Here is a 25,570-nt window from a genome sequence, read left to right on the forward strand (position 1 = left end):
AATTACTGTGCCTAGTGTGACCGGATGAAATCGAATTTATAATATCAGTTTTATAAAACCGATTTTAGCTAATTCGATATTATCCCGTAGTGTAGAGGTGGCCTGAGGGGCCCTTCGGTTTTGAAACTCTCCCTTGCCAGTCCTAAGTAGAACTAGTTTATTGAATCAAGACATGCTGAAAAGCCCAGTCTTTTTTCCAAGCTGCGAGAAAAACTGGGAGGGCTCTGGTAGGAGATCATAAATATCAGAAATATGTTTTAGCTGCTGGGCGATGATTTATGTTAATTACTGAGTGAAGAGAGTTCCTGGAATAGACTATGGGTATAAATGTATTTTTAAAATATGTCAAGGAGTGTCTACATCAAAGTACTGGAGCTCCTTTATAATGAATTTGTACACAAACTGAAATTAATTAATTAATTACATCAGTTCTGAGGAGGAATACAGCATTATCATTCTGATCTAATTATTGTACTGTTATGGGCAACAAGAAACTTGAGTAATATCAATAAGATTAATTCATTAAATTAATGCTTGCAAAGTGCTTTGAAGGTGCAAACTATTCTGTAAGTGCTAGATAATTTTTTTTTTCCTGGCAACACTTTAAAAGTTACATTCCATTTTCTCTCTGACCCTCAGATTGCTCATAACTCAGGAGTGTATCCCAACCAAGCTTCATCTACATCCTGCCCTGGAACTTATTCACATTTTAGCTTAGTCTGGATTTCCTCCTGAGGACGCTGTATTATTCCTCTTGAAAGCATTTTCCACAGGGAGCAGCACAGTCTCCTATGTGGCCATGGGTATCAGTAGAGTCACTGGCCCAAATTCCATGTTGCAGTATAGCACAGAAGGCATAGTTCAGAAGAGTTCCTGTTTGGATTCTGGACTGATGCAGCACCTTGGCACATATCTCCACAGTTGTTAATGAGCTTTTCCGTAGCTCACAATACCCAGAAGACTCTAGCCATGCCCCATCCCACTCTAATACTCCCCTTACACACCTTTCTTTCCTTTCTACACTGGAGAAATTCTGACCCTTTCAAGGCCCATTTGCTCCCTGTTGTGGTACAGAATCTGCCCCACTCATCTCAATATTAATCATCATATAGTATTAGGCACTTCATTTTCTAATAGGCATTTGTTTGACAAAAGGCATGAAAACTCTGCATAGCTTGGAAACAATGTCACTTCTACTGTAACTGCAAGAAATACTGTTCTATTTTAATCAACATTTGCTGTGAATTATTGTACTAGCAATCAATCATTTTCTCCAAGCTGATCTTTGGAACACTTTTGCCTGAGACCAGGCACATCAAGCAAGCACAGACTTCTTAAACGGTGATGCAATAACTGATAATGAATCGGAGAGAATGTACTGTTTGATATCGTTATGAATCATTTTGGCTCCGAGTTTTTTTTATTTATTTCTTACTCACTTAACTTAAGATGTATTAGACTTTTTATGCTGAAAGAAAAATATCACATAGTTGAATTCATTATGCGTAGAAATGTAAACTATATGTTTTGGAATTTATTCTTTTCTTATTTTATACACATGTTCTCTGTGTCTACATATTATTTTTTTTCCTCAGGATCCGCATTTCTGGTTGAGCCAAAACTCCCACCGGGGCAAGGAATACAGAACAGTCTGCTCCTGCTCCCATTAACTTTTATAGGAGCAAGAATCACACCCTGGCTTTTAATAATTAAGTTCTTTTTATAAATTACATTCTTTCCTACAGATTTCACAGAGGGAATCTCCTTTTTAATCCACTTAAATTATTTTACAAAATGCTTTCAATATATATTAAAAAATGAACATATCTTGAATTTCTCAGACACCATGGAGTTGGAGATGGATCATTCAGTCACTGTAACACAGTGTGAGTGTATAGTATTATTTGTCAGGTGCATGTCATTGATTTAGCTACATACTTTCAAGTCAAAATGCTATACACATTTTTGACAGATCTGAATAGTCAAATAACAGAGGCAAATGGCCCAGTTCAATGGTTCACTGAAGTTACACTTGTTTAACAGTTTTCTGCCTGTTTTATTGATCCAACAGTGTCCCTGGCTAAGGCCCCAATTCAGAAAACCTCTTAAGCACATCTATCCATTATTCCGCATTATGTATGCGCTTAACTTTAAGCATGTATTTGGGTGCTTTGCTGAAGAGGGATGGTTTGCTTAATCAGAGCCTAATTGAACTGCCAAATTTACTAATGAAGTACCTACTTCAACTGCAGAAGTTGGCACTCTATATGCATTAGCCATTAGGCTGCACATTTCATGTTAGCTCATTCCACACTGCTTTGCTAACCGAAATGCATATTTCAGTTCGGATCTTTTTCTTTTAACAAACTTCCAAAAGCATGTTTCACGGGTTGAATTTTCATACTATAGGCTGTTCAAACTATACATTTCACAAATTAAGGACCAGAACTTAAAATGCTTTTTTTCATGTCAGTCGTCCCATTCACAGCAGTGGGCATCCTGGTGTGAGTAAGCAGCAGTGATTTCCCTACAACCCCCATGAATTACCTCAACACCCCCCTCCAAGTTTTGTGAGCTAGTTATATGCCAATTTAGTGACTGTTTGGAAATTTGAATTGAAATTGAAACTGAAACATTAATACACACTTTAAAAGCATATACAATGTATGATAAAATACGTGTATCTCAAAAGTATAATAGATTTGAGAAGTATGAACATAGACTAGCTTCCTTATACAGCTGTTGTTTTTTATAACAATGTCAATCCATTCATTTAGGTGATGTTGGCCAATCTAATAATTTCAAATGATGATGATTTGTAAGCAAAGTCTAAATGAGCTCTCCCTGACAGCTAGTGATGGGCGGGGGGAGGAAGGCTTCAGGACCAGATTGTATTTACATTCACATCTAATCTACCTAGGCATCCAGCAAATCACTTGAATGAGGGGGGAGGGGGGAAGGATGAAATGTTGTTCTTATTCTATGAGTAAAGGGCAGCAGAACTGTACTTAGCCTGTGCTGATTGAGGGCATCAAGAGAGAGGATGGAGACCACTCCCTCTCCACTGTTTAAAGACAGAGCTGATTAGGCTCCATAGATAGTCTTTTGCTCTGTTAAGTGACCACTGCAGCTGAAAGCACTGATAATCAGGTCTAAGTGCTTAGTCCTGCTGTGGCTACAGTGTTTTTATGTTAGAGACAGCCCGGACTGCACTAGCAACGAGGTTCCCCCACTGAGAGCTAAGCTGAAATCATTGAGAGCTGGGTGGAACCTCAAGAGACCAACTCGCAGAGGTCACAGTGGCAGGTGGCAGCAGAAGGTGACTGCGCAGGGCCATTGGCAACAGAGTAGTGGAGTGAACGGTGGCACAATGAACAGCAGTGGCCAGAGCTAACAGTGAGCAGTTGGAGGAATGAGCAAGGTGCCTTCTTGCCCCCTACCTGGGAGATGTACTCACGTGAAAGCACCTCTGAACTCTGACTCTCCACTGACCAAGGACAACACCGGTGAGTGGGGTGCAGTGGAGGGAAAAGTGAGGGGACGTTAAATAAACATTTGTTCATTGGACTATATTTTAGTGACTTTGCTCCAGAATGCTAGATTTGTGACTAGGAATGGAAACTTATATAAATATGTTTCCTAGTAGGCCAATGCATTTTAAAATGCATTATTTGCCAAGGTTATCATCTCACATCATTGCTATCTTAAGAGGTCTTTATGTTGGGGGGTTTCTGTTTTAAACATTTTTATTATTATAATTAATTTATACATAAGAATGGTCATACTGGGTCAGACCAATGGTCCATCTAGACCAATATCCTGTCTTCCGACAGTGGTCAAGGCCAGGTGCTTCAGAGGGAATGAACGGAAAGGTAATCATCAAGTGATCCATCCCCTGTTGCCCATTCCCAGCTTCTGGCAACAGCCTAGGTACACTCAGAGCATGGTGTTGCATCCCTCCCCATCCTGGCTAACAGCCACTGATGGACCTATTCTTTAGGAATTTATCTAGTTCTTTTTTTAATCCTGTTACACTTTTGGTCTTCACAGAATCCCCCACTCAAAGGCCTCAAAAATTAACCAAGGTGAAGAACACATCAAGAACCAAGAATATATCAACATGTCATCTGAAGGTTCAAGTGGTATATCTACATTCAACCAGCCCGAAGCAAAAATACAGCTACCTACTGAAGAAACGGTGTCTCCAAAACCTAAAGGCAGTTCCCGCTGTTTGTCGGTCAAAGTATTCCCATTTATTGAAGTTACAAAAGATGGCTACTGGTGCACCTCTTGCAAAAAAGCTTATGAAGAAGGAAAGCTTCCCAATGCTATAACTGGTAAAAGTGGAGGAGCTTAGTTTGTCAAACCAATCAGAAAAGCCAATGCTGACAAACTATGTGAAAAGGCTGCAAAACACCAGGCCTCTGGAGTGCATCAACATGCAGAAAGCCTTGTAAGCCCATTTTCGAAGCCAATTTTAGAAGTACTTAAGGAGGCTGTTAAGAATGCTGGAGACACAACACAGTTCATGCAAAAAAACATGGCTGTAGCATCCTACTTTCTATTTAAGCAAGCCTACAAACTGGAGGCCAATGTTAAGAGCATTCTCACTTGTTCATCCTGAAGTTGAACACTGGTTCGAACAGGACTAGCAAATGCTCACTATCTTTCTGCAAGAAACTCAACTGACTGGCTAGAAGCATGTGGTGCAACAGTGAAAGACTCAACAGTTGAAAAAGCGAAGAACTCTCTCACCCCATTAAAAAAATGTGCATACATGGCTGATGAATGCACCAGTGCAAATGGGCATCAACTATCAAGTCATTGTGTACATTATCTTGATGTCAGGGGTAGGCCTGTCGTAAGCCTTTTTCCCAAATCTGGACCTTAGCGTCCAAAATCTGGGGGCTTAGCGTGAACCTCCAAGCTTAATTGCCAGCTTGGATCTTATCTCGCTGCCACCAGACAGGAATTACAGCGCCTGCCTCGCTCTGGTCCCCCCCAACCTTTCCCTGGAGGGACCCCAAGACCCAGAAGCTCTGAGTCTTACTGGCAAGGGAAATACTCCACTTCCCTTCCCCCTCCCTCTCCCACCCAGACTTTCCTCTCTGGGCTAACCTGAGAGTATTGATGCAATCTCTTTACATCACAATACCAAGAAGCATATCTCCTCTATTCCACAAAGAGACAAACCCCAAATACAAGGAAACAGAAATGATTCTATCTCACTTTCCCCCTCCCACCAATTCCCTGGTGCTGCAGAGCTTATCCTCCGTAGATCTAACACAAAGAGAATTCCCTCCCCTTGTTCCTTAGCCTACCCAGAGAGAAAAACTCAAACAAGTCTTAAAAAGAAAACTTTATATAAAAAAAAGAAAGAAAAAAGACATCAAAATTTCTCTGTATCAAGATGACAATAATACAGGATCAATTGCTTAAAAGAAAAAAATGAATAAACAACCTTATTCAAAAGAGATACAATTTAAACATTCCAGCAAGTTACACACATGTAAATACACCCAAAACAACATAAAAGCCTATATTGTTTTTCTACCTGTACTTACAAGTTGGAAACAGAAGATTAGAAGATAGAAAGAACCTTCTCATAGCTGAGAGACAGACAAAAGACTCAGACCCCAAAAATTCCCTCCCTGACTTTGAAAAATCCAGTTTCCTGATTGGTCCTCTGGTCAGGTGTTTGGTTCCCTTTGTTAACCCTTTACAGGTAAAAGAAACATTAACCCTTAGCTATCTATTTATGACAAGGCCAGTAGATCCATTTCTATATGTTCAAGTTATAGAAGACACATTGGCTGCATCTGTGACAACCCACATCTTAGAAGAGTTAAATGCTTGTCAATTGTACCCCAAACAGATGGCTGCTTGTGTATTGATAGAGCTGCAATCTTCTTTGGAAGACATGGTGGAGTACAAACTTTGCTCAGAGAAAAGTGTAACCCTAATCTCTCCTATACACATTTCAGAGGCCGTCTACTCCAACTAGCACTAGTAAGAGCTGTAGAATCTTCAAAAGACATTTAAAAACCTCTAAATTTAATGTCTTCTTTATATTCTTTTTTCAGCAAGGGTCCAAAAAGACTGACTATCTTGGAAAATATAGAAGATACACTGGAACTGAAGTTCAGATTAATCCAACCTGGGAAAACCTGCTGGCTTTCTCATGAGCGATCCTTGGCTCATGTCTTAAAATTACTGCAGCCATTATTACTGGCTTTGGAAAGTATCTACCAAGATGGGATGGATCTAAGTAGTGAGGCTGGTGGATTACTTTTGCTAATACGTTCAGAGAAGACTATTGCCTTTCTCTCTTTCGTAAGTGTACTGTTGAAACCACTGGGGTCATTAAACAATGCCATCCAGGCACCTGCTACAACAGTAGTAGTTCTTTGTCCAGCAATAGAAGCTACATTTGGATCAGTGAGCTATCCATTGAAAAAGTACTAAAAGAAGCAAAGACTTCAGTCCAGAAATTGACTAATGAAGGCACTTATATTGAATCCTTAAGTGAAGAAGACAAGAAGTGTTTGTTAAGACAACTGAAAAAGTACACAGACTTGATTCTTAAAAATCTACAACAGCGACTTCTAGATTCTACTCAACTTCTATGTAGCTTTTACAGAAGCCTGTCCTATAAAACACCAACAGTTGAGTGGAGTGAGGCACTACCAGCAATGGGGCTGCCATGTGATCAGGACAGAATAGAAAATTTGAACACATAGTGGAATATCATACGATGAATGAATGAAGATTTGACTTCAACTTCTTTTTTATCATCACTAGTGGTCAACCTGATCTTTGTGTTTTGTTTCCTGGGATGAAAGAAGTAGGAATTCATCTCTTGCTACTCCCAGTCACAGCAGCTAAAGTTGAGCGTTCTTTTTCATCGAGTAGAATTTTGTGTTCTGAAACAAGACCCCTTCTGCCTGATCATGTGAATGAACTAATGAGCATATCAATTGAAGGAATGGAAGTACCGGACACACAAGAAGCCACCACAGATGAACACATTGCATTCAAGAAGTTCATTAACAGAGCTGTGCAAAATTATAACAAGAAACCAAGAAGGATGTAGATGTAGTGCTTCACGGAAGACTCGAGTAGCCAACTTTAATTTGTGTGATGATTTTAAAACATGAGTTAAACCTAATAAAATGGTCATGAAACATTTTTCAGTTTTTACTATGGTGCCATACAGCCCACCTTCACCCTCAGAATCTCACCCCTCATTGGCCCTGACACTACCCCCTGTAAATCTGAACACCCCCACCCCAATTTCAATTCCTGGGGAAACCACTGGTAAGCAGTAATCACACAAATAAGTAGTGCAAGATCACACACTGTTCTGAGTGGTGAAATATAATTGAACCTGGAACATTTTGCTGACAATGTAACAACTTTCTGCTTTTCTCTTTTACTAAGTGGAAAGAATCAATTTTGTGCAGAACAGCACTGCTTCATGAATGTCAGTCTGGATCATGGTGATCTTTTAGGTTCACTTGTACAAAAAAAATGGAAAGGAGATGAATTTCTTTTTGGTTTTGAACTTTCCATGAGGCAAGGAAAACAAGTTCTTAAGGTTGAAGACTTCAGTCTTTGGAAGCATTTATTCCATTTGGATAAAAACTAAAGAAATTAGTGGCCTGCTGAGATCCCAGATGAACATCTGGTGTAAATATTCTACTTTCAACCAAATTTATTTTATGATCCATTTTTTGTGCTGGGCAAAGGAAATGTTCAGCCAGATTATTAGCAAAATGCGTGGGACTCAAACTGTGATGGACTAAAACGCAAAAATCTGCTGCCCGGTTGAAGAAAAGTGAAGCATAACTACTGGTATGCGTAATATTTCCTTCACTGAAGTCTGCAGGACAATCAAGAAGTCATGCATCCTGTGGTGATGTATCCAACCAAATCAGCTGTATAAAATGTGCAGCTGAATCTGAAAATATCTAGCCTGACCATAACATATATAAATATCTTCTGAGTTAAACACAATTTGATTGGAAAAAATATAAATATATTTCCTTCCTTATATCCCACGATACTTGAGGTTCACTGGAACATCTTGGCTGTCAGTGTCTGAACATGCTAATTTTGGCAGCATGGTGTTCTCTGTTAGAGATTCCCACCTTTGGAAACATGTCGATCAGCTGAGTCCAAGTCTTGCAGGTTCAAATCATCCAGAGAGGCTTTTCCAATTAATTAGGCTTTGACTGAACATTATTTTAATTTGTTGCTATTTTGTTTTCTGTTTAGTTGGAGGATTAGGCCAGGATGGCTTTTATGGAGGGCAAAACAGTTTATAAATTTTGAGCTCTGTATTTTTAATAATTATTATTCTATGGTGCCTGGGCTTGGGGCCTAGCTTGCTAACAAACTGCCTCTCTGTGCAACAGCATCACCACTATGACTAGCAGAGACCTGTAAGCCCCCTTGTTTAAAATGGGGATGTCTGCTGGCATCTTATTTTCTGTAAGGGGTTCTTCCTACCCACTTAGACCAACAGAGTTTGGATCTGTTAACCTGTAAGGGGTGTTGAGAAGCCTGTCTCTTCCTCAGACCTTTAGTGAGCAGAAGAGATGTTAGATATAGTGTAGCTAGATGAGGGACGTTATTTATGATTATTCATTATTACTACTTTGGGCAATATTGTTGACTGCAGGTGGTTTGATCTGGACAGTTCATACACTGGGGTTTGGTTTTCTTTTCACCTTGGTGTATGTGTTAAGTTTTGTAAACATGCCTAGAGCCATCAGTATGTGTGGGGATCTCTGCAAGAATGGAAGATGAGAGCTGCAGCAAATAGGTTTGCTGTTATAGGTGCAGAAGTGGGCCTAGATCAGATTAAGTATGACTTAACCATTGTTCAGTGCCCTGATCATGGAGGAAGAGCCTCAAGGAGGAACTGCAATTCAGAATCACAATTCCTTCTCTGCTCTCCCATTGTTCCTAGGGGGAGTAATTTGCTACAACTCTTTATTTGGTGTCGCATACTCCCCACTTCTTGTGCTAGTGTTCAGCTCTGCTGGCCAGCATGTTGGCTTAGCTGCACCTCCCTGTGTGTCCTCTCTACTCACCCAGTTAATCAGAATTGTACCAGTCAGGTACAACCAGTCAGATTTGCCAACCTCAAACATTCAGCAGCCAGGCCACCCAGAACCATGAGACTGGCTTTAAAATCCTGAGATTTAAAAAATAATAAATATTAAGATCTTTTCATTTGCCTTTCTCCAGAACTAGAAGGACTATAAACTTGCTTTTTTTTCTTTTTAACTTAAACCCAAAATGATGACTTGACTCCAGGGGCTGGGGCTTAAAGAAGAAACACCAAAAATCACAAGAGTTGGCAACACTCCTTGCTCTCTCTCCCTGATCCCAGACCCACGGCCCAGGAAGTCCTCACGTTGTTCTGCAGGTTTCTGGGAAGAGGATGAGATGGAGTTATTCTATCTACTCTCCAAGGTAGCAATGTCAGAACAAGCCACAATCTGGCTTTTAGCAAACTAACAAAATTTGTAGCTGGAGGGCACAGTAAACTAAGCAAAATACTTAACTCAACTTTAACGAGATGGTATGACTTTTTTTTAGATGTAGGTCATAATGAAACTTTTAGTTTTCAAAATGGCATATAGGAGAGTTACTCTCAAAGTTCCTGTTTTAAAAAAATCACCATCATACGTGCAATTAGCAATACACTGTAGGCAGGGCCAGTCCCAGGGTTTTCGGTGCCCTAGGCGGGGGTCCTTCCGCGCTCCCGATCGTTGGCGGCAATTCTGCGGCAGGGGGGTCCTTCCGCGCTCCTGGTCTTCGGGGGACTTCGGCGGTGCGTCCTGGAGCGAGTGAAGGACCCTCCGCAGAATTGCCGATGATGACCCAGAGCGCAGAAGGACCCCCCACCGCCGAATTGCCGCCGAGGGTGGCAAAATGCCGCCCTCCCAAATCCTGGTGCTCTAGGCGACTGCCTAGGTCGCCTAAATGGAAGCGCCCACCCTGACTGTAGGACTGGAGCTACAGATTGTAAACTATTTTTTGCTAGTTATACAGATTTGCAAAATCAGTAGCAATCAGTTTACAGTAATTATTTCTAACAATGGACATGCAGCAGCAGCAGTGCTCCTTAACAGAAACCAACCAGATGGGTGAAAACAATTCATACCAAGGATGTGGACAGCTTCTTTTGCACTAAAACTCTTCTAGTGCATTTTTCCAGTTTTATCCAGTAGAATCTGAATTAAGCCACATACAGATAGGACAAATGTTACATTAATGACATTTGAGCTAAGTATCATAACTATTATTTTTCACTGGAATCTACCCAAACCCTTCCTTATTTTTCAATATTCAATTATCAAAAGAAGATGATATTTAATTTGTTAATTTTGGTTCAGATTAAACATTTCATTTTAATCTGATGAGGCACAAGCTTGTGTCATTATTTTATTTACAAATAAAAATGAATCCCATTATGTCACTCAGTTTTTTGCCTCATGTATACATCTAAACTTCCACACTCAGGCATGTGCACTTAGATGTACATCACAGCAGTACGCAACTACAAGAGGAAAATTATGATTGAGTGACTAAGAAAGGCATCAGAAATATCCTGATACACCATGAGCTACCCGTATGAAGGACACAGATTTCCTCACCTTTTCTAAAGCAAACCTGACTTTGTGTCTTAGCCATTGGTACTAAAATCCAGGGGATAAACCATACAGGAACTAGTTAACACCCATGCCAAGAATGTCATTTCGCGATAGTGAGAATGTCTTAAAAAATAACTGGAGAGAGGAGGATTGTAACTATGAGCCTGTTGTAACTATAAGGCATTTGAATGAGCTGGTATGGGGAAACTCAAGTCAGTGGAGTTACTTCAGATTTACACTGTTGTGATTGAGGCCAAGATTTGGTTCAGGCAGGACCAGCGCCAGGGTTTCTGATGCCCTAGGCGGACGGCCGTTTCGCCGCCCCCCGCGGCTCCATTGGAGCTGCCGCAGTGATGGCGGCAGACGGTCCGCTGGTCTAAAGGCTCCGGTGGACCCGCCACCGGCATCACTGCGGTAGGTCCGCCGAAGCCTTTAGACCAGCGCACCGTCCGCAGTCATGACTGCGGCAGCTCCGCCAGACCTTCACAGCAGCAGACCGTCCGCCGGCATCACTGCGGTAGGTCCCCCGCACCCACATGCTGCCCCACCCAGCAAAATAGTGCCCCCCAAAAATTCTGGCGCCCGACGCCATTGCCTAGGTCACCTAAATGGTAGCGCCAACCCTGGGTTCAGGAACTTTTACACAAGAAACCAAGAGCAAATATCAATTTTTTCACACAGTTACATGGAAGCAACTATAGTGACATCCATGGCGTTTTCCTGGGGGTAACTCATGGCAGAATTTGTCTCTTCCAGTTCCAAAGTTTACTTCAGAGCAGCTTCTTATCCAAGCAGTGGGATAATTCAGCCCTAAATCACAACCCTTGGAAACCCATTGATGTTTTATGCATCTCTGGTCCTGAACTTTTGTCTTTCACATTACGATCAACAAGGCAGTGTTATTTACTGTGAGAAGTTCCACCCTTAATCGTTAAAACATAACAGTAATAGTCTGATATATTCCAAGTACAGAGCAGCTTGCTAAGTGACAATTTAAGAAATCCAGTAGCTATGCACTACTGAATTGATAGGCTTGACCTTTTCAGTCCTATCTCAACAGCTTTGGTGTGTCAGTTTGGTAACTTCAACAATAAGACATGGCTGCTAAATGCTAAATCTTGGAAAAGTCCTGGTCTCAATGAAGGGCCAATGAGATTGAGGCTTACGATGTCCTACTAGAATTAGTAAAACTCAGAAGACACAAAAAATGATCTTTATAGCATGGCTAGCCATTGCGCCTGTGAGGTTTTAGACAGTATAGTTGGTGCCAAGGGAGGATAATTTCTGGAAAGTTTGCCATCTATGTGAGTGTCCTACACTGAAGATTACTTCACTCGAATGTCTGGCCTCATTTCTGATAGTGACATTTGAAAGTCCCATTCCCAAGTGAGATGACTTACAGGGTGCTCCCAGTTCATTGCAATTTTGTTGAAAATGATCTCATACCAAAGATAATTTTGTCATGTACAGGCTCTGAGTGCTCTCACCCATTTGAAACTAGATATGTCACAGTTAGCCAGGTACCTACAAACAGAAAGGGCTGACACTTGACTTTAGTTTAAGTAGATGCAGGTGAACAAGTTTGGTGTGCCTTAAGTTACTCAGTGTATCACAGAATGCAAAAATTCCAAGTGAAAACCCTTTTGTAGACGCAGATCAGCCAAATAAAGGCAGGTCTACCTGGGGGACAGGAGTGGGGAGCAGTTTGCCCAGGCCCCCTGTTTGAGAGGGCTCCCAAACTGAGCAGCGTAGCAACCTACTGCACAGGGTCATGATGGAGCAGCAGCAGGGCTTAAATTCAGCTGGAGTTGTCTGGAGCAAAGTTCCAGTAAATATTTTTAAACTCTTGGGGCTGACTCTCTCAGTCCCAATGTCTCCTGCAGAGGGCTCCAGGAAATACTCTTTGAGAATTTAAGTCCTGAGCAGCAGCCAAGTCAAACCAGTTCATAATGCCTGGAGCAGAGCGCTGGGCCCAACCCTACCAGACAGGAGATGCTGCTGCAGGATGAATGCCTCTCCAACCATCACCCCCAAACAACCTGCACTCCCAGTGGTAATTTCTTTGGAAGAATGGAGGTCCTGTGCAGTGGCGGCTCCAGGCACCAGCACTCCAAGCGAGTGCCTGGAGTGGCAAGCCGCGGGGGGTGCCCTGGTAGTCCCTGCGAGGGCGGCAGGCAGGCAGCCTTTGGCAGCTTGCCTGCAGGAGATCTGCCAGTCCCGCGGATTCGGCAGCAATTAGGCTGCGGATACACCGAAGCCGTGGGACTGTCGGACCTCCCGCAGGCATGCCGCCAAATCTGTGGGACTGGGGACCTCCCGCAGGCAAGCCCCTGAAGGCAGCCTGCCTGTCACGCTTTGGGCGGTAAAAAAGCTAGTCGCCCCTGGCCCTGTGTCAGATATTGTCACAGGCCCTTCAAAATCTTTATGTGACCCTGAATAAAAGGCCAGAGGAATCTGAAGCCAGCAGTAGGTGAGTGTTCATGCCATGGCAGGATGGGGTTACGAGATGGGCAGAAGCTAGAGTAGAGTCCTGTGGGCTTGCTGGACAGCCAGAGGAAAATGGATGTTTAACCACCGATGGCTGGAATGGGAAATATCACATAGGCATGGATGAGGGAGGGAGAGAGCGTCATTTTCAATTGTCTATCAGTACATTCAGTGAATGTCTAGATGAGCATCCAGAATGAAATCAAGGCCAGGACTTCACCTCCACACTTTTGAGTGCTTATGAAACTAAAACTGAAACTAAACCTCACCAGTTCTGATTTTGCATCTTGAGTGTATCAAGAGGGGAAAGGAGCACTATCGTGTCTAGTCTCCTCATTCATAGACTTTTAGATGCTGGTACTTCTCAGGAATGATTTTTTTCAGTGGCAGACGTGCTGATTTTTTGGTGATGGAATTTCAAATGGGATTTATTATGATTGCTATTTTTATAAACACACACACACACACACACTTCTCAGAGTTGGTGTTGGAGCTTGGTGCTCTGTCTACAGGATTAGGCATTTGACAAGAGGTTAAAACATCGCTTAAGTGGAGAACGAAAAAACAAACTCCACTTGCTACTCACTGCAAACGTGCTCCTTCAAATTCCATTTAAATATAGCATTAGTGTTGGAAAGTGATTCCACTTAGCCCCCAAAAATGCAGCATAAAAATATTAATCACACAGGATCCTGCATAACAATAATTTTCCATCATGACAGACATTGACGAGGTGTCTAATACTTAGATGGCAGCTGTATTTAGCCTGGATAGGGAGTAAACATAAATGTTAACTATTTTACTTGAGATGAGAAACTAGATGACATTTTGAGCTGGTATTACTGTAAACAGGAAAACAATATGAGAGCTTACAGCTTATCAAAGTATCAAAAATACAAACCAGGAGGAGGTTTGCAGATCAGAGGAGGACAAGTGCAACACTAATAAAAATTGAGTGAATGAGAGAAAGTGTGTGTGAAATTATTCACGGGAAGACCATTTTTGTCTCAGACAATTCAAATTACCCTCTTTATTGGACGTGCTCAATGTGGTAGAAGAGACCAGATTTGTCTTGATTATATTGTGCTATAGTAGTTTACCTGGTTCTCTTTGTTTAAAATAATAAAAACCCAAATAGCTTAGACACTGAGAACATCAATGCAGTGTAGCAGAACGTGGAATGACCTGATGTACAGATCTCCACCTTCCTTATCATTCAAATCATATCATGCATAGTAATGTGAAGACTTAAACCCTCATTCTCTACACATTTACACACATGCTTAATTTTATACTCTGTGAGTAATTTCATCAGAGTCAGTGATATTACTGACAATGTGCAAAATCAAGTACATGTTTAAGGGCATGTCTACACAGTGGAGTTATGCATACTGGGATGGGAGGTGTTTCAAACAGGCACTATACTAAAGCATGCTAGGAAACTTTCAGTGTAAACCAGCAGAGTCTACACAGACCAATTAATGCACAACACATCAGTGCACTTTAGAAATCACCCCTGCATAGTGCGTGTTGCTGCTCTAGTTAAGGCCTCAGTAGAAAAGACCAGAGTCTTTTCAGGATCAGGACCTGAGATTGTTGACTTACAACTTTTACTGTAGTTAGTGTTGTTCAATTGTGATGCAATGCGTCTATAGCTGAGCTCCAACCTCCTGTTCAACTCAAATGACCTCTTTGTTTTGGAACACAGCACATACATTTTTAAAATATTTTTGTCAAAGCCAGAGACTGTACATGCACAGAAGTTTGCTTTCAGAAGAACAATTAAAATGTGTTTTAATGTAGCTGGGGGCAGGGGTCCAAGAGCCTAATATTTATACACATGGTCCTTTATATAACTTTGTAGATGGCATGAGAGCACATTGCTCCAGTTGTAATCCCCTAATGAATCCTATTTTTCATAGGAATTGAGTTCCCAATCACAATACACACATACAGTGTTCTCCTTATGCTTATCAAGCACAAAAAAATTATGCCAGCATAGTGCATATGGTATATCAGATTATTTGGAGACTCTTTGAGGATTATTGTATTATACAATAATTCTGTATAATCAAATAACATTAAAAGAACATTAAGATTGCATGAATACAACCCAGCAAGTGTTAAAAGTTGGTGTTGCCAAGGCAAAGGCACCCTGACGTTCTGTGGTAGATCGTGCTTAAGTGCACAATGTGGAATTATCTCACGGTTTCACAGGAAGGGTAGGTGCCCTGGTCTTAGGGTGACCAGATAGCAAATACGTAAAATCAGGACAGGGGTGGGGTAATAAGTCTCTATATAAGAAAAAGGCCCAAATATCAGGACTGCCCTATAAAATTGGGGCATCGGTCACCCTACCTGTTCTCAGCCTTTCCACTTGTTAAAAAACACACAACAATCAGAGGAGGGTTCCTGTTACACTCTTAAACTGTCCAAGGTTTAAGGCAAAAGCCCCAGCTTGTGCATCCACACTAAAATTTTTGCTGCATAGTTAAATCAATTATGTGCATCAATACACAATGTAGCATTCCTCAACCACACAGATGGGGCCCAATCCAAAGCCCAGTGAAGTCAACGTGAGGCTTTCCACTGACTTCCATGGGAAATGGATCAGGCAGCCTATGAATTTAAGGAAAAGCTTATTCAAAATGTATTGGGCATGTGAAGTGTACAATGTATTAAGGCTCATAACTTGGTCAAATGAGAATAATTTTTATCGGAACACTTAAAGGCAATTGTCATCGATATGGTCATTTCTACCACAATTTTCAACCTTTGTTTAAGACTTGTTCCAAAAAATTGCATTTTTTTTATAATGAAGAAAGTAATTTTTTCTCATTCTTCTCAGGCTACAAAACCATTTTTTGCTGAAGCATTAAGAAATCACTAGGGACCAAGCCACAACAATTTCAGTCCAAAAGGTAAAAGTTTGAGATAGCTATGAATGACTGAAAATTGTGAATTAGAATGGAAACCATTAAAAAACTCTGATTATAGCAATTACTGCCTCACCTGCTATAAAATGTTAGTGTCAGTAGTTATCCATAGTAGATGTAGATGACTACAATATATTTTATTATTTGCTGTACTATTATATTTAAAGTTTCAATAACAGCCTCCCCCAACTTTTAAAATGTTCATTTTCAAAACTACTATTTGTTTTGGAGTTCAGTAACAGAAATCTGGTGTGCTTTTTTAACCGCTCACTTCACATGCCTCCAACCTGATTGACTGAGAACATATATGTGACACTTAGACTTACTGTTCATCTGAGGTGAAAACAAAACTTAGTGCTTCATCTTAAATATTAAACACCTTTTTAAAATATAAAGCCTGAACTACACAAATAAAGCAGAAGAATAAAAGTTGACACCCTCTGTAATCTCAACACTATTTTAGCATTACTTTTAAAAATATATATATTTCAAAGTGAATTTACATTCATAGCCACAACACAAGTAATTTGATAACAGAATGTATATAACAATACTATGCAAATATTGACTTCTGGCCCAAAGCAAGATTAGTCTTTTCTTGAGAATACACTGGGTCAAATTCATATTAGGTGCAATGGCCAGATCCAAAGGCCATTGAAATCAATGGAAAGTCTCTCAGTGACTTCAGTGAACTTTGTAGGCTTTCTGTGTAGCTGTCTTAATTGACTCCTCACAGGGGCTGAATTTGGCCTTTTGGCTATGACAGACGTAAAGCAGTTCATCCCATGTACAAACGTCCTTAATGACTTGAACACATTTTAAACCCCCCTCCCACTGCCCCTGCAAGTTACATCATTTCCCCATTAGCTCGAGTAAAGAAACTCAGCTCATGGCTGAGAAAAATAAATGACCAAAATACATATAAACATCTGTACTTACATGTGTCTGGCTTGAGCTGACTGTTGGTGATTCCGAAGTACTGGGGGTTTTCAATGACAGGAATCTTTGTCATTCCAATGATGACAGCATCTGGGCCACCCTCAGAAGAAGATGGAGTGTTACTCCCATTCGAAATGTGATGGAGGGGACTTGCCGAATCATCATCATTGCTGATAACTGAAGAAGGACCTAGGGTTAGAAACAAAGATTCCCCTGTAACTTGACAAATTTTTCCCCTCCCTCAGTCACCTGCTTTGGCTGAGCAGTGTGCCCTCAAGCACGACTAGCTAGTAGCCTTCTTTTTGCTAGTTGGTGTTTTTGTCTCTGGGATTTTGTATGCATGTTGAGGGAGGTGAAGAACATATTTCATATGGGACTTTAAAACAAAGGCTTAGTTCGGTGACTCTTTTATATGCACAAGGATCATCATTCCATAGAGGTAACCTCTAAAGCACTCAGATACTATGACTATGAGTATGTTATAAGTACCTATATTGGTAGATTACATAGACTTGATAGGACTACATCCAATATAGTGGGATAAATATCAAAATGCAGTGAACTCTTCTGTTGTTTCCAGCAATAAGATATAACCTGTATTCATTGCTTGTTTGCATTAGTCCCTACACAGAACATACACAAGTAAAGCCTTCGAAAACAAAGCTGAGTGATGTTTTCCCTTGTCATGGCCTTATTGCGAGACAGGATATGTGTGTGAGATGCATTCTCTTTGGTGAGGGAGGTTGTCTAAATTCTGAAGGACTAAGAAAGTTAAGACAACATTCAGAGCCCAGTGGACATGTAGGATCAAAGAAGGTGCTGGGCAAATACGAAAGGATGGCAGGGGGAAGAAATCCTCCCAACTCCTACCCTATGCCTCAGAAGGGCTGTGAAGTCACTGTGCAAGAGCTGTTCCAACACAATGGAATATTTCATTCCCCTTGGCAGCCTGTCAGAACCTAGTATTTGAGTGGCCACTTCTGTTTTGTTCTCTTTGCACTTTATTAATTATTATTATTACAATTAAGCCACAGCAACAGGTGAGATAAAAAGTGATAAGATTGATTAATTAATAGTTACGCAAATTGAGCACTTCTCTGGTGGGTTTAAGGGGCTTTGATCTAATATCTCACAACCTATGCAAGGTCAGAATAAGTAACCAAGTAATCCAAGAGCTCTCACAGTTTACAGCTTAATTGCTCTCTTCCCTATAATTCTACGTATGCAACACGAACTCAGAAAGCAGATCCAAGTCACTAATAAACCTTGGCAGCACTTTCCCTACTCTTCCTACTGAAGAGACAGCGACAAACTCACATTTTCAAATGGTTTATTTTATGTGATTCTCCTCTCTTGACTGGCTCACAGTATCACCATAAAGACATCTTTATCATTCCATGAGATGGCTTGTAAGTAGGGGATGGATTTGGAGATCCCATTAGAAATTTCGCCTCTGACATAGCTATTTCAGCTGCAGGAACATCCCTGTCTCTCTCCCCCGTTACCCCTTAAAACCCTGACTCTGGTTTAGCAGTCCATAAAGGAAACCATTTTATTGTTTGAAAAAGTAGTTTTCCCCTAGCCTGAAACATCAGCGGTAATTTTTCAAATGCCTTTCACTTTGCTGGGAAGTCACAGTTGACAACTTTAAGCAATGCATCTAGATCTATGCAATTTATCAAGTGACGTATTAATACTGATGCTGTTTTTGTCACTCCTGATTTCACAGATCCTTAGAAGATGAATGCTACTAGCAAAGCTACAAGGATTATGCCTGATTTTTGGCAAAGATTTTTATATAATGAAGTCCAGAACACAGCAAACAGTTGGGAGAAAACATTCCTTGAGATGGTATATTAGCTACACATATAATGTCACAACATTATTTGATGTGTGTTTGAGTTTGTGTGTGTATCTGTTCTGCTATAAAACATCCTGAAAATGCAGAGAAGAACAAGAAAAGCCTTACTTAAGTTTTCTAGAAAAAATACACTCATGTCTCTGAACTTGGCATGTCTCAAGCTGATGTTACCACTAAACTGACAGACAAATAAAATTTTTCTTGTCAAAAATGCCGTCCTTTTTATATTAACGTATCTTTAGTGTGAAGGGCCACATCTATTTTATTAGAACGGCTCGTAAGCTTTCTTAGACATATAACTTAATAGAGGTACTTCTAAGTCCTCTGCAGCCTCTGATTAGCATGAGAAACAAATCCCTTTGTCATTTGTTCATTCCTCGCACGTATACAGGCTTGGAAGGAAGGAGTGTACAATACACATCTATAGGAATGTAAGCAGACTAGTGAAAAGGAAGGCAATCTGCTAATCACATCAATTTTGCACTGATCAGGACTCTGGCATCCAGTTTTATACACTAGACCAGTTTTGAATTATTTTTTAAATCATTGCATGTTGCAAGGCATTGTAGTTAAAATGTGGCTGCATTCTTCGTAAATGAGGTTACTAAACTAAGCCAAGTAATTAAACTAGTCCTCTGTGTTATGCCAATTAGATTTCAAAACATTTCTGATATCTTTGAGCAATACCTAAAATATGAGGGTATATGCTAGACCACAGTGATGTGTTATGATCTACTTAATTTGTTATTAATCCACTTAATCAAGGAACCCTTTTTATACATTCAGTACAGGGAACTGACTGTAAATTACAACTTCTAATAAGCACACCATATTTACTAACTAGAAAAAAGATAAAACAATGGCCTTTGCTTAATTTTAAAATACCCATTTCAGTTTTCTACATATCTGTTATATAATTAAAGGATCCACCATCCAAGGGATGACAAGCTTTTTACAAAACAGGAGACAAATAAACTTACACCAATTCAAACATCCACTTCATCAGGGCCCACTGATACATGTGAATAAACAGGTACACAAACTGTTTTGTTGCTTGCTTATTTGACAGACTAACTGTTTTACATGAAGTTACATTCCATTTCCGCAATGCACTGACTTAATTACATTATAGTCAAAGGCTAGCACTGCAGCTGACACTTCACTGTAGCAGTTTTCACTATTGCATTTCCAGAATGCAATTTGAATGCGACCACTCCGAGCTGGCAAGAAACTGGAATGGCTCTTTCATGAATCATTTATCCAGAGCACAAATCAAAGGGTAATTTCTTAAACAGTGTCTAAGTACTGTCTCATCCTGATTAAATGGGGTCACCTAAAATGACTTGTCAAAGGCAGAATGAGCAGGGCAACCATTTGCTGACACCTATTATTGATTTTGCTTTCTCAAATTCAACATTGGCTTCATACAGGAAGAAAATTTTAAACAAAATGTCTCCAATGGAAATGAAACTCTTTGGCTGTCAATAACCATCCCTTCAAGGGACAGTTGCAGCTTTTAAGAAAACTCCAAAGAAACGGGGTTTCTCCATCCCAGAATGTTCTGCCTAACATCCTCACTGGGTTTTTTAGAGAATATATTTCTTGTCTTAAGAAGATGGAAGCCGGAGCCAGATAAGAAACAGCTGTCTGCCTTGGAGACAAATGATGAAAAAATATATCTTACAGGAGGACTGAGCCTCTCTCTCTTTATTCATTGTGTATTGTCTGTGCACAAAAGAAAACACGTAGCATGGATGCGAGCACATTACCCATTTGCTATATGCACATCATTTCCAAGATGTAAGCATGTGGGAAGATTTAGGGAAAATAATTCTTTTTTAAGCTGACATTCTGTGTGTGGGGTAGTGGGGGGAGAGAAAATGAGCCAGACTGTGACTGCTCCTCATGAAATGCATGAGGGTGGGAGGGTACAAGGAGCTTCTCTGCTCCCTGCTGTGTACCCCATAGAGGGACCAGAGACAATCACATTATCAAAAAGGGGAAGGGGAGGAAGCAGGGCCATAGCTCACACCCATACACTCTGCACCAGCAATATGGCTAGAAGGTTGCCCCATTCGGTGCAATCCTCTGGTACCCCTTGGAGCTTCCTGATGCACAATCGCTCTCCAGCTTCTCCTTGGGACAGTGCATTTCTGTGCTGTCCCTTATAGTGGCTAGTGCCTTACAGGAACAATTAGGTCCAGACTGGTAATTTTATCCTGATATTTTTTTCTACAGGGTTGCAACTGCATTTTCCTTAGATTTCGGGAAAAAAAAGTTCTTACAGAATTATATTTTAAAGTACTTTAGATATTCTGACCAGGATCAATACTTTCATGATCATATTATAAGAATAAATAGATTTTTTTCTGCTGCCCCATTGTTGTGAAGCGAAAGAGCAGTAATGGATTTTTTTTATATGAATTCCGCTGGACTCTAGTCACACTATGATTTCTTGGCGTTGGCCTCTGGCTCTTTTCTTGCTCCATTTCTGACTTCCTGTGGTACTTAGCCTCTTGGCTTTGGAGATATGTCTGGCTATTGACTGTCATTGAACGTCTGGCTATTGACTGTCATTGAAGTAATGCATATTACCGTCCCACAGGTTAGAAGATGAAAAGAGGTCCAAAATTAAATAATGGCCTAAGATTCACTCAGCAGAGCATGCTCAGACAAGAACACTGACGCTAGCACACAGAAGGGGAGAAGCACACAGAGGTTGAATTAGAAAAACACTGCAAAAGATAAATCTCAAAGGCAAGAACATATGGTTTTGGTTTACACCTGGCATAGCCTTGCTGAAAGACATTTTCAGGCTTTGGATCAGATGGTCACAAACAATCCCTTATGCTCATTTATGTCCATCCATTGATCTTGGTTAGAAGACAAATGATGCATGCTATGTGCACTTAAGGTATGTCTACCCTGCAATTAAACACCCATTCTTGGCCCAGGTCAGCTGACTTGGGCTCGTGGGGCTGCAGGGCTGTAAAACTACTGTGTAGACATCTGGGTTTGGGCTCCAGCCTGAGCCCGAATGTCTACAGCCCTGCAGTCTGAGTCCCACGCCCGCGTCTGCTGACCCAGGCCAGCCGCAGTCATGTCACAGTGCAGATGTACCTTTGTTGTCTGCTGTGCTTCACAATTTGGCAGGGATAATGTGTTCAAAGCCTAGTGCTTCTCTATGTCCCACATGAAAGAGCATAATAGAACCCAGTGTTGACCATTTGGAGTGATATCCCTTTGACTGGTTCCTTACTTCAAAAGATCATTTTGTCTTGACCTCTTTAATATTCACTCTCTCTAGTTCAGTTTGTCTCCTGGCTTCATGCTAGACTGATATAGAATGGCCCACAGAAACAAGTCTGCAATGAGAACTTTTATGTTTTTATACATAGATATAAACCCAAAAGTAACCTCAATGGGCCAAATTCTCTGCTGGTGTAAATGATAACCATTCTATTGTTTCCTTTTGACATCAATAGAGAATTTGGCTCAATGTGCTTCCTTTATGACCACTACAAGGCAACCAATATTTTTGGCTTTGCAGCCAGAACTGCCTGAATTTTCCATGGATTTCTTTCCTCCTACGTTCAGGTCCTGGATTCCTTTGTCACATGCATCAGTGTTCATGTCAGCAGGCGAGATCAAGTGTGAGGAAAAATGTTCTGTTATGGGTCTGAGCTCCTTTTTTTTTTTTTTGGGGGGGGGGGGGGAACTATAAATGTAAGGTAGGGGTGCTCAGTGTGCAGGGCATGATCCCCAGGTCCTTTTTCTTGCAGATAGCCTTGAAAATACTGTAGCATCAGGGGCATCTAAAGGAATGAGGCCAGAACACATTATCAAAAAGAATCCAAGAGACTTGAATGCAGCCAGAGCTCTCACCCAATAGTGCCCGCCTCCCCCAGAGCTGGAAACCAGTGGCTCCACCTCCCAAAACACATACAAATAAACCAAGTAAGCAAACAATACCAACCCCCACACCAAACCACCCTACCCCATGCAGGGGTTTTACCCGGAGAAAGGAGAAGAGCTAGAGATTCTATGATGTCTGCTAGAGACTTTACTTTTGCGAGCATTTTGTATGGAAGATGCTGAGATACTACAGTGATGGGCAACTGTATGAAACTCGAAGGTAAAAGATAAATAAAAGAGAATGCTTTGTTTCAATGGCCATTCCCCAGTCTCTCTCAAATCACCCCACCTGCACCCCAGCTATTGGGGAGGGGAAGCCTGTTATAATATAAACCAATTGTCACTACTGTTGACATTTTGTTTTTGTGATATTAAAAAAAAAATATCACAGGTTAACAACAGTCCTCCCTGGAAGGCTGAGGGGCTGTTCTAGAGACCCATGACACTTCCAGCCAGGGGAAGCTTAAACAAAATATCCTAAATCAGAATGTAGGCTGCTAGATAATATTGGCTTAATGGCTTTGAAAATCAGATCACTTGTTCATTAGGCTTTCATGACTCTGTCTCCTCCTGTTATCTCTCATACCTCTCTACTTGCTCTTTCAGCACTTGTTTGGAGGATCCTCTAACTCCCTTCATGGCTTAGCTCTGCCCTACCTGTTATCTTGTTCACTGTACACAGCCCTCAACACTGGCTCTGCCAATGATGCCAGCTTTTATAGCCTATTTTCCATTTTCCAACAGGCACCTTTGTACTTTCTCCCATGCAATTCCCACCCCCAATTCCTGAGAAGAGCTCCTTGTAATAATCTGCAAAACCACTACATTAGCCTCCTTCAACCTCCCCTGTGCTGTGATGCCTGATAATTATTAGACCCAGTACATTATGGCTTTGCGGTTGAAGTCATGTTGTTAAAACAGGGATGGATTTTGCCCATACACAAGTATTATGAAGCATTCTCATGTGAAGAGAACAATTAATATAAATGCGAGAGAGAGGTGGTCATGCTTGCAAGTGATCCTTCTGTATGACTCTTACGCTGGTGCATCAATTCCGTGGTTCTTTCATAAGATCTAGGGTGACTTCTCACCAGATCTTGCACTGGTATTGGCTCATGTTATTTCAAGCCCTTGTTTCCATAGGAAACGTAAGCAATGGCTTGCAGTCAAATCAACCTGTGTAGAGACGTATTAATGGTACTGCATTACCATGCAAAAGCAGGACATGAATGCATGTCACCACTGTAACATTAGCTTTCCCTTTCACTGATTTCGTTCCTGTATTGATTCTTCCCTTTTTTGTGTATTGTTAAGTATTAAATACATGGCTGTCAAAAAGCACTTATGCAAGTTTCTTTTCCCCATGAGACTCCCATATTTACTGTAGATTCTAAGAAGTGCTTTTTTCTTCTTGATTAACAGGCAAGATTCATGCTTCAGAGAGAGCAAAGACTCAATATTTCCTGTTATTAAACTAGCATGCACACTCGCCAAAGCATATACCCCATGGCCAGCAGATTTATTAAACCAGTGTGCAAGCTTCCCACCAGAGCATACACCCCATTTTCAGCTGACTTTTTGAATCCCTATCTCACCATCTGCTCTCTCTGTTCCATTATCCTGTAGTCACTGTTCAGCAAGGTTATCCACCCAGGTACTACCTTCCCTATTCTGAATGTTCCCTCCACATATTTAAGTTCAACAAGTGCAGGCAAACTCTGAAGCAACAATGATCTCAAATAATGTTTAAGTAATTCTATTAGAGTGAATAAGAGAAGAGAGCACAACAGAACAGAAAGTAATAGAATTACATCAACATTATTTTATATGATTGCTGTCTTATATGCTGCACTTTGAATGCAGGGAATTGAATTAAAAGGCATAAATAGACCAGAAAGAAAACTAGTATTTAAGATATAAGACAAGTTGAACAGGTCACCCCAAATCAAACCTGTTTAGCACCACCTCAGAGGAGTACAGCTACTTTCAGTAAATTCAGACACCATTAGAAATCTGTTTAGTGTGACTTCAGTGAAGCTTTTTCTGTAGAGATGCTTAACCTTTTACTGTACTAATGGCACTGCTAAAGGTCCTATTGCATACCATATGGCTGCCCCAGCATTTATGGAGCAGTGGCAGGCCTCCTTCCTTACCCCTCAGCCTACGCTTGTATAATTCAACAGCATGTGTTTCCTATCCCTCTAAATTCCTGATACACAGAGTATGTGAGTCTGTTACCGCTCCCAGCTGGATAGCCTATTTCTTTAGCTCATGCTATAGAGACTCATGCTTTCAAATCTAGAAATCCCCAATTCAATCTAATGTTGGCAAAGATATCAGCCACCATATCTCCACACAGGAAATAAACATTATGGAACTCCTTTTGTTCAGGAGCGGCGCCAGGGTTTTTGGCACCCTAGGCGGAGGTCTTTCCACACGCCCAGTCACTGGCGGCAATTCTGCGGTGGGGGGGGGGGGGGTCCTTCCATGCTCCTGGTCTTCGGGGCACTTCGGCGGTGGGTCCCGGAGTGAGTGAAGGACCGCCGCAAAATTGCCGCTGAAAACCCGGAGCATGGAAGGACCCCCCGCCGCCAAATTGCCACCCCTCCAAATCCTGGTGCCCTAGGCGACCATCTAGGTCGCGTAAATGGAAGCGCCGGCTCCACTTTTGTTCTCCGAGTACCAGAGAGAAGTTGCCAGAGCTTTTGCTGTTGTCAGCAGCACCATCACCACCACTGAAGGACATGTCTGAACGCTGTCACTAG

General features: G+C 41.1%; 1 protein-coding gene across 1 annotated transcript in view; it reads right to left on the reverse strand.

Moving 5' to 3' along the window:
• The window catches only part of NTRK2 (neurotrophic receptor tyrosine kinase 2), a 303,730-nt gene that overhangs the window by 129,026 nt on the left and 149,134 nt on the right, over positions 1-25,570 (reverse strand). Inside the window, exon 12 of the mRNA XM_032771140.2 lies at positions 17,030-17,218. Coding sequence (XP_032627031.1) covers positions 17,030-17,218 — 189 coding nt within the window. The remainder of the gene's footprint in view (positions 1-17,029; positions 17,219-25,570) is intronic.

The sequence above is a fragment of the Chelonoidis abingdonii genome, chromosome 6 (genome assembly GCF_003597395.2).
Source record: "Chelonoidis abingdonii isolate Lonesome George chromosome 6, CheloAbing_2.0, whole genome shotgun sequence".
NCBI lineage: Eukaryota > Metazoa > Chordata > Testudines > Testudinidae > Chelonoidis > Chelonoidis abingdonii.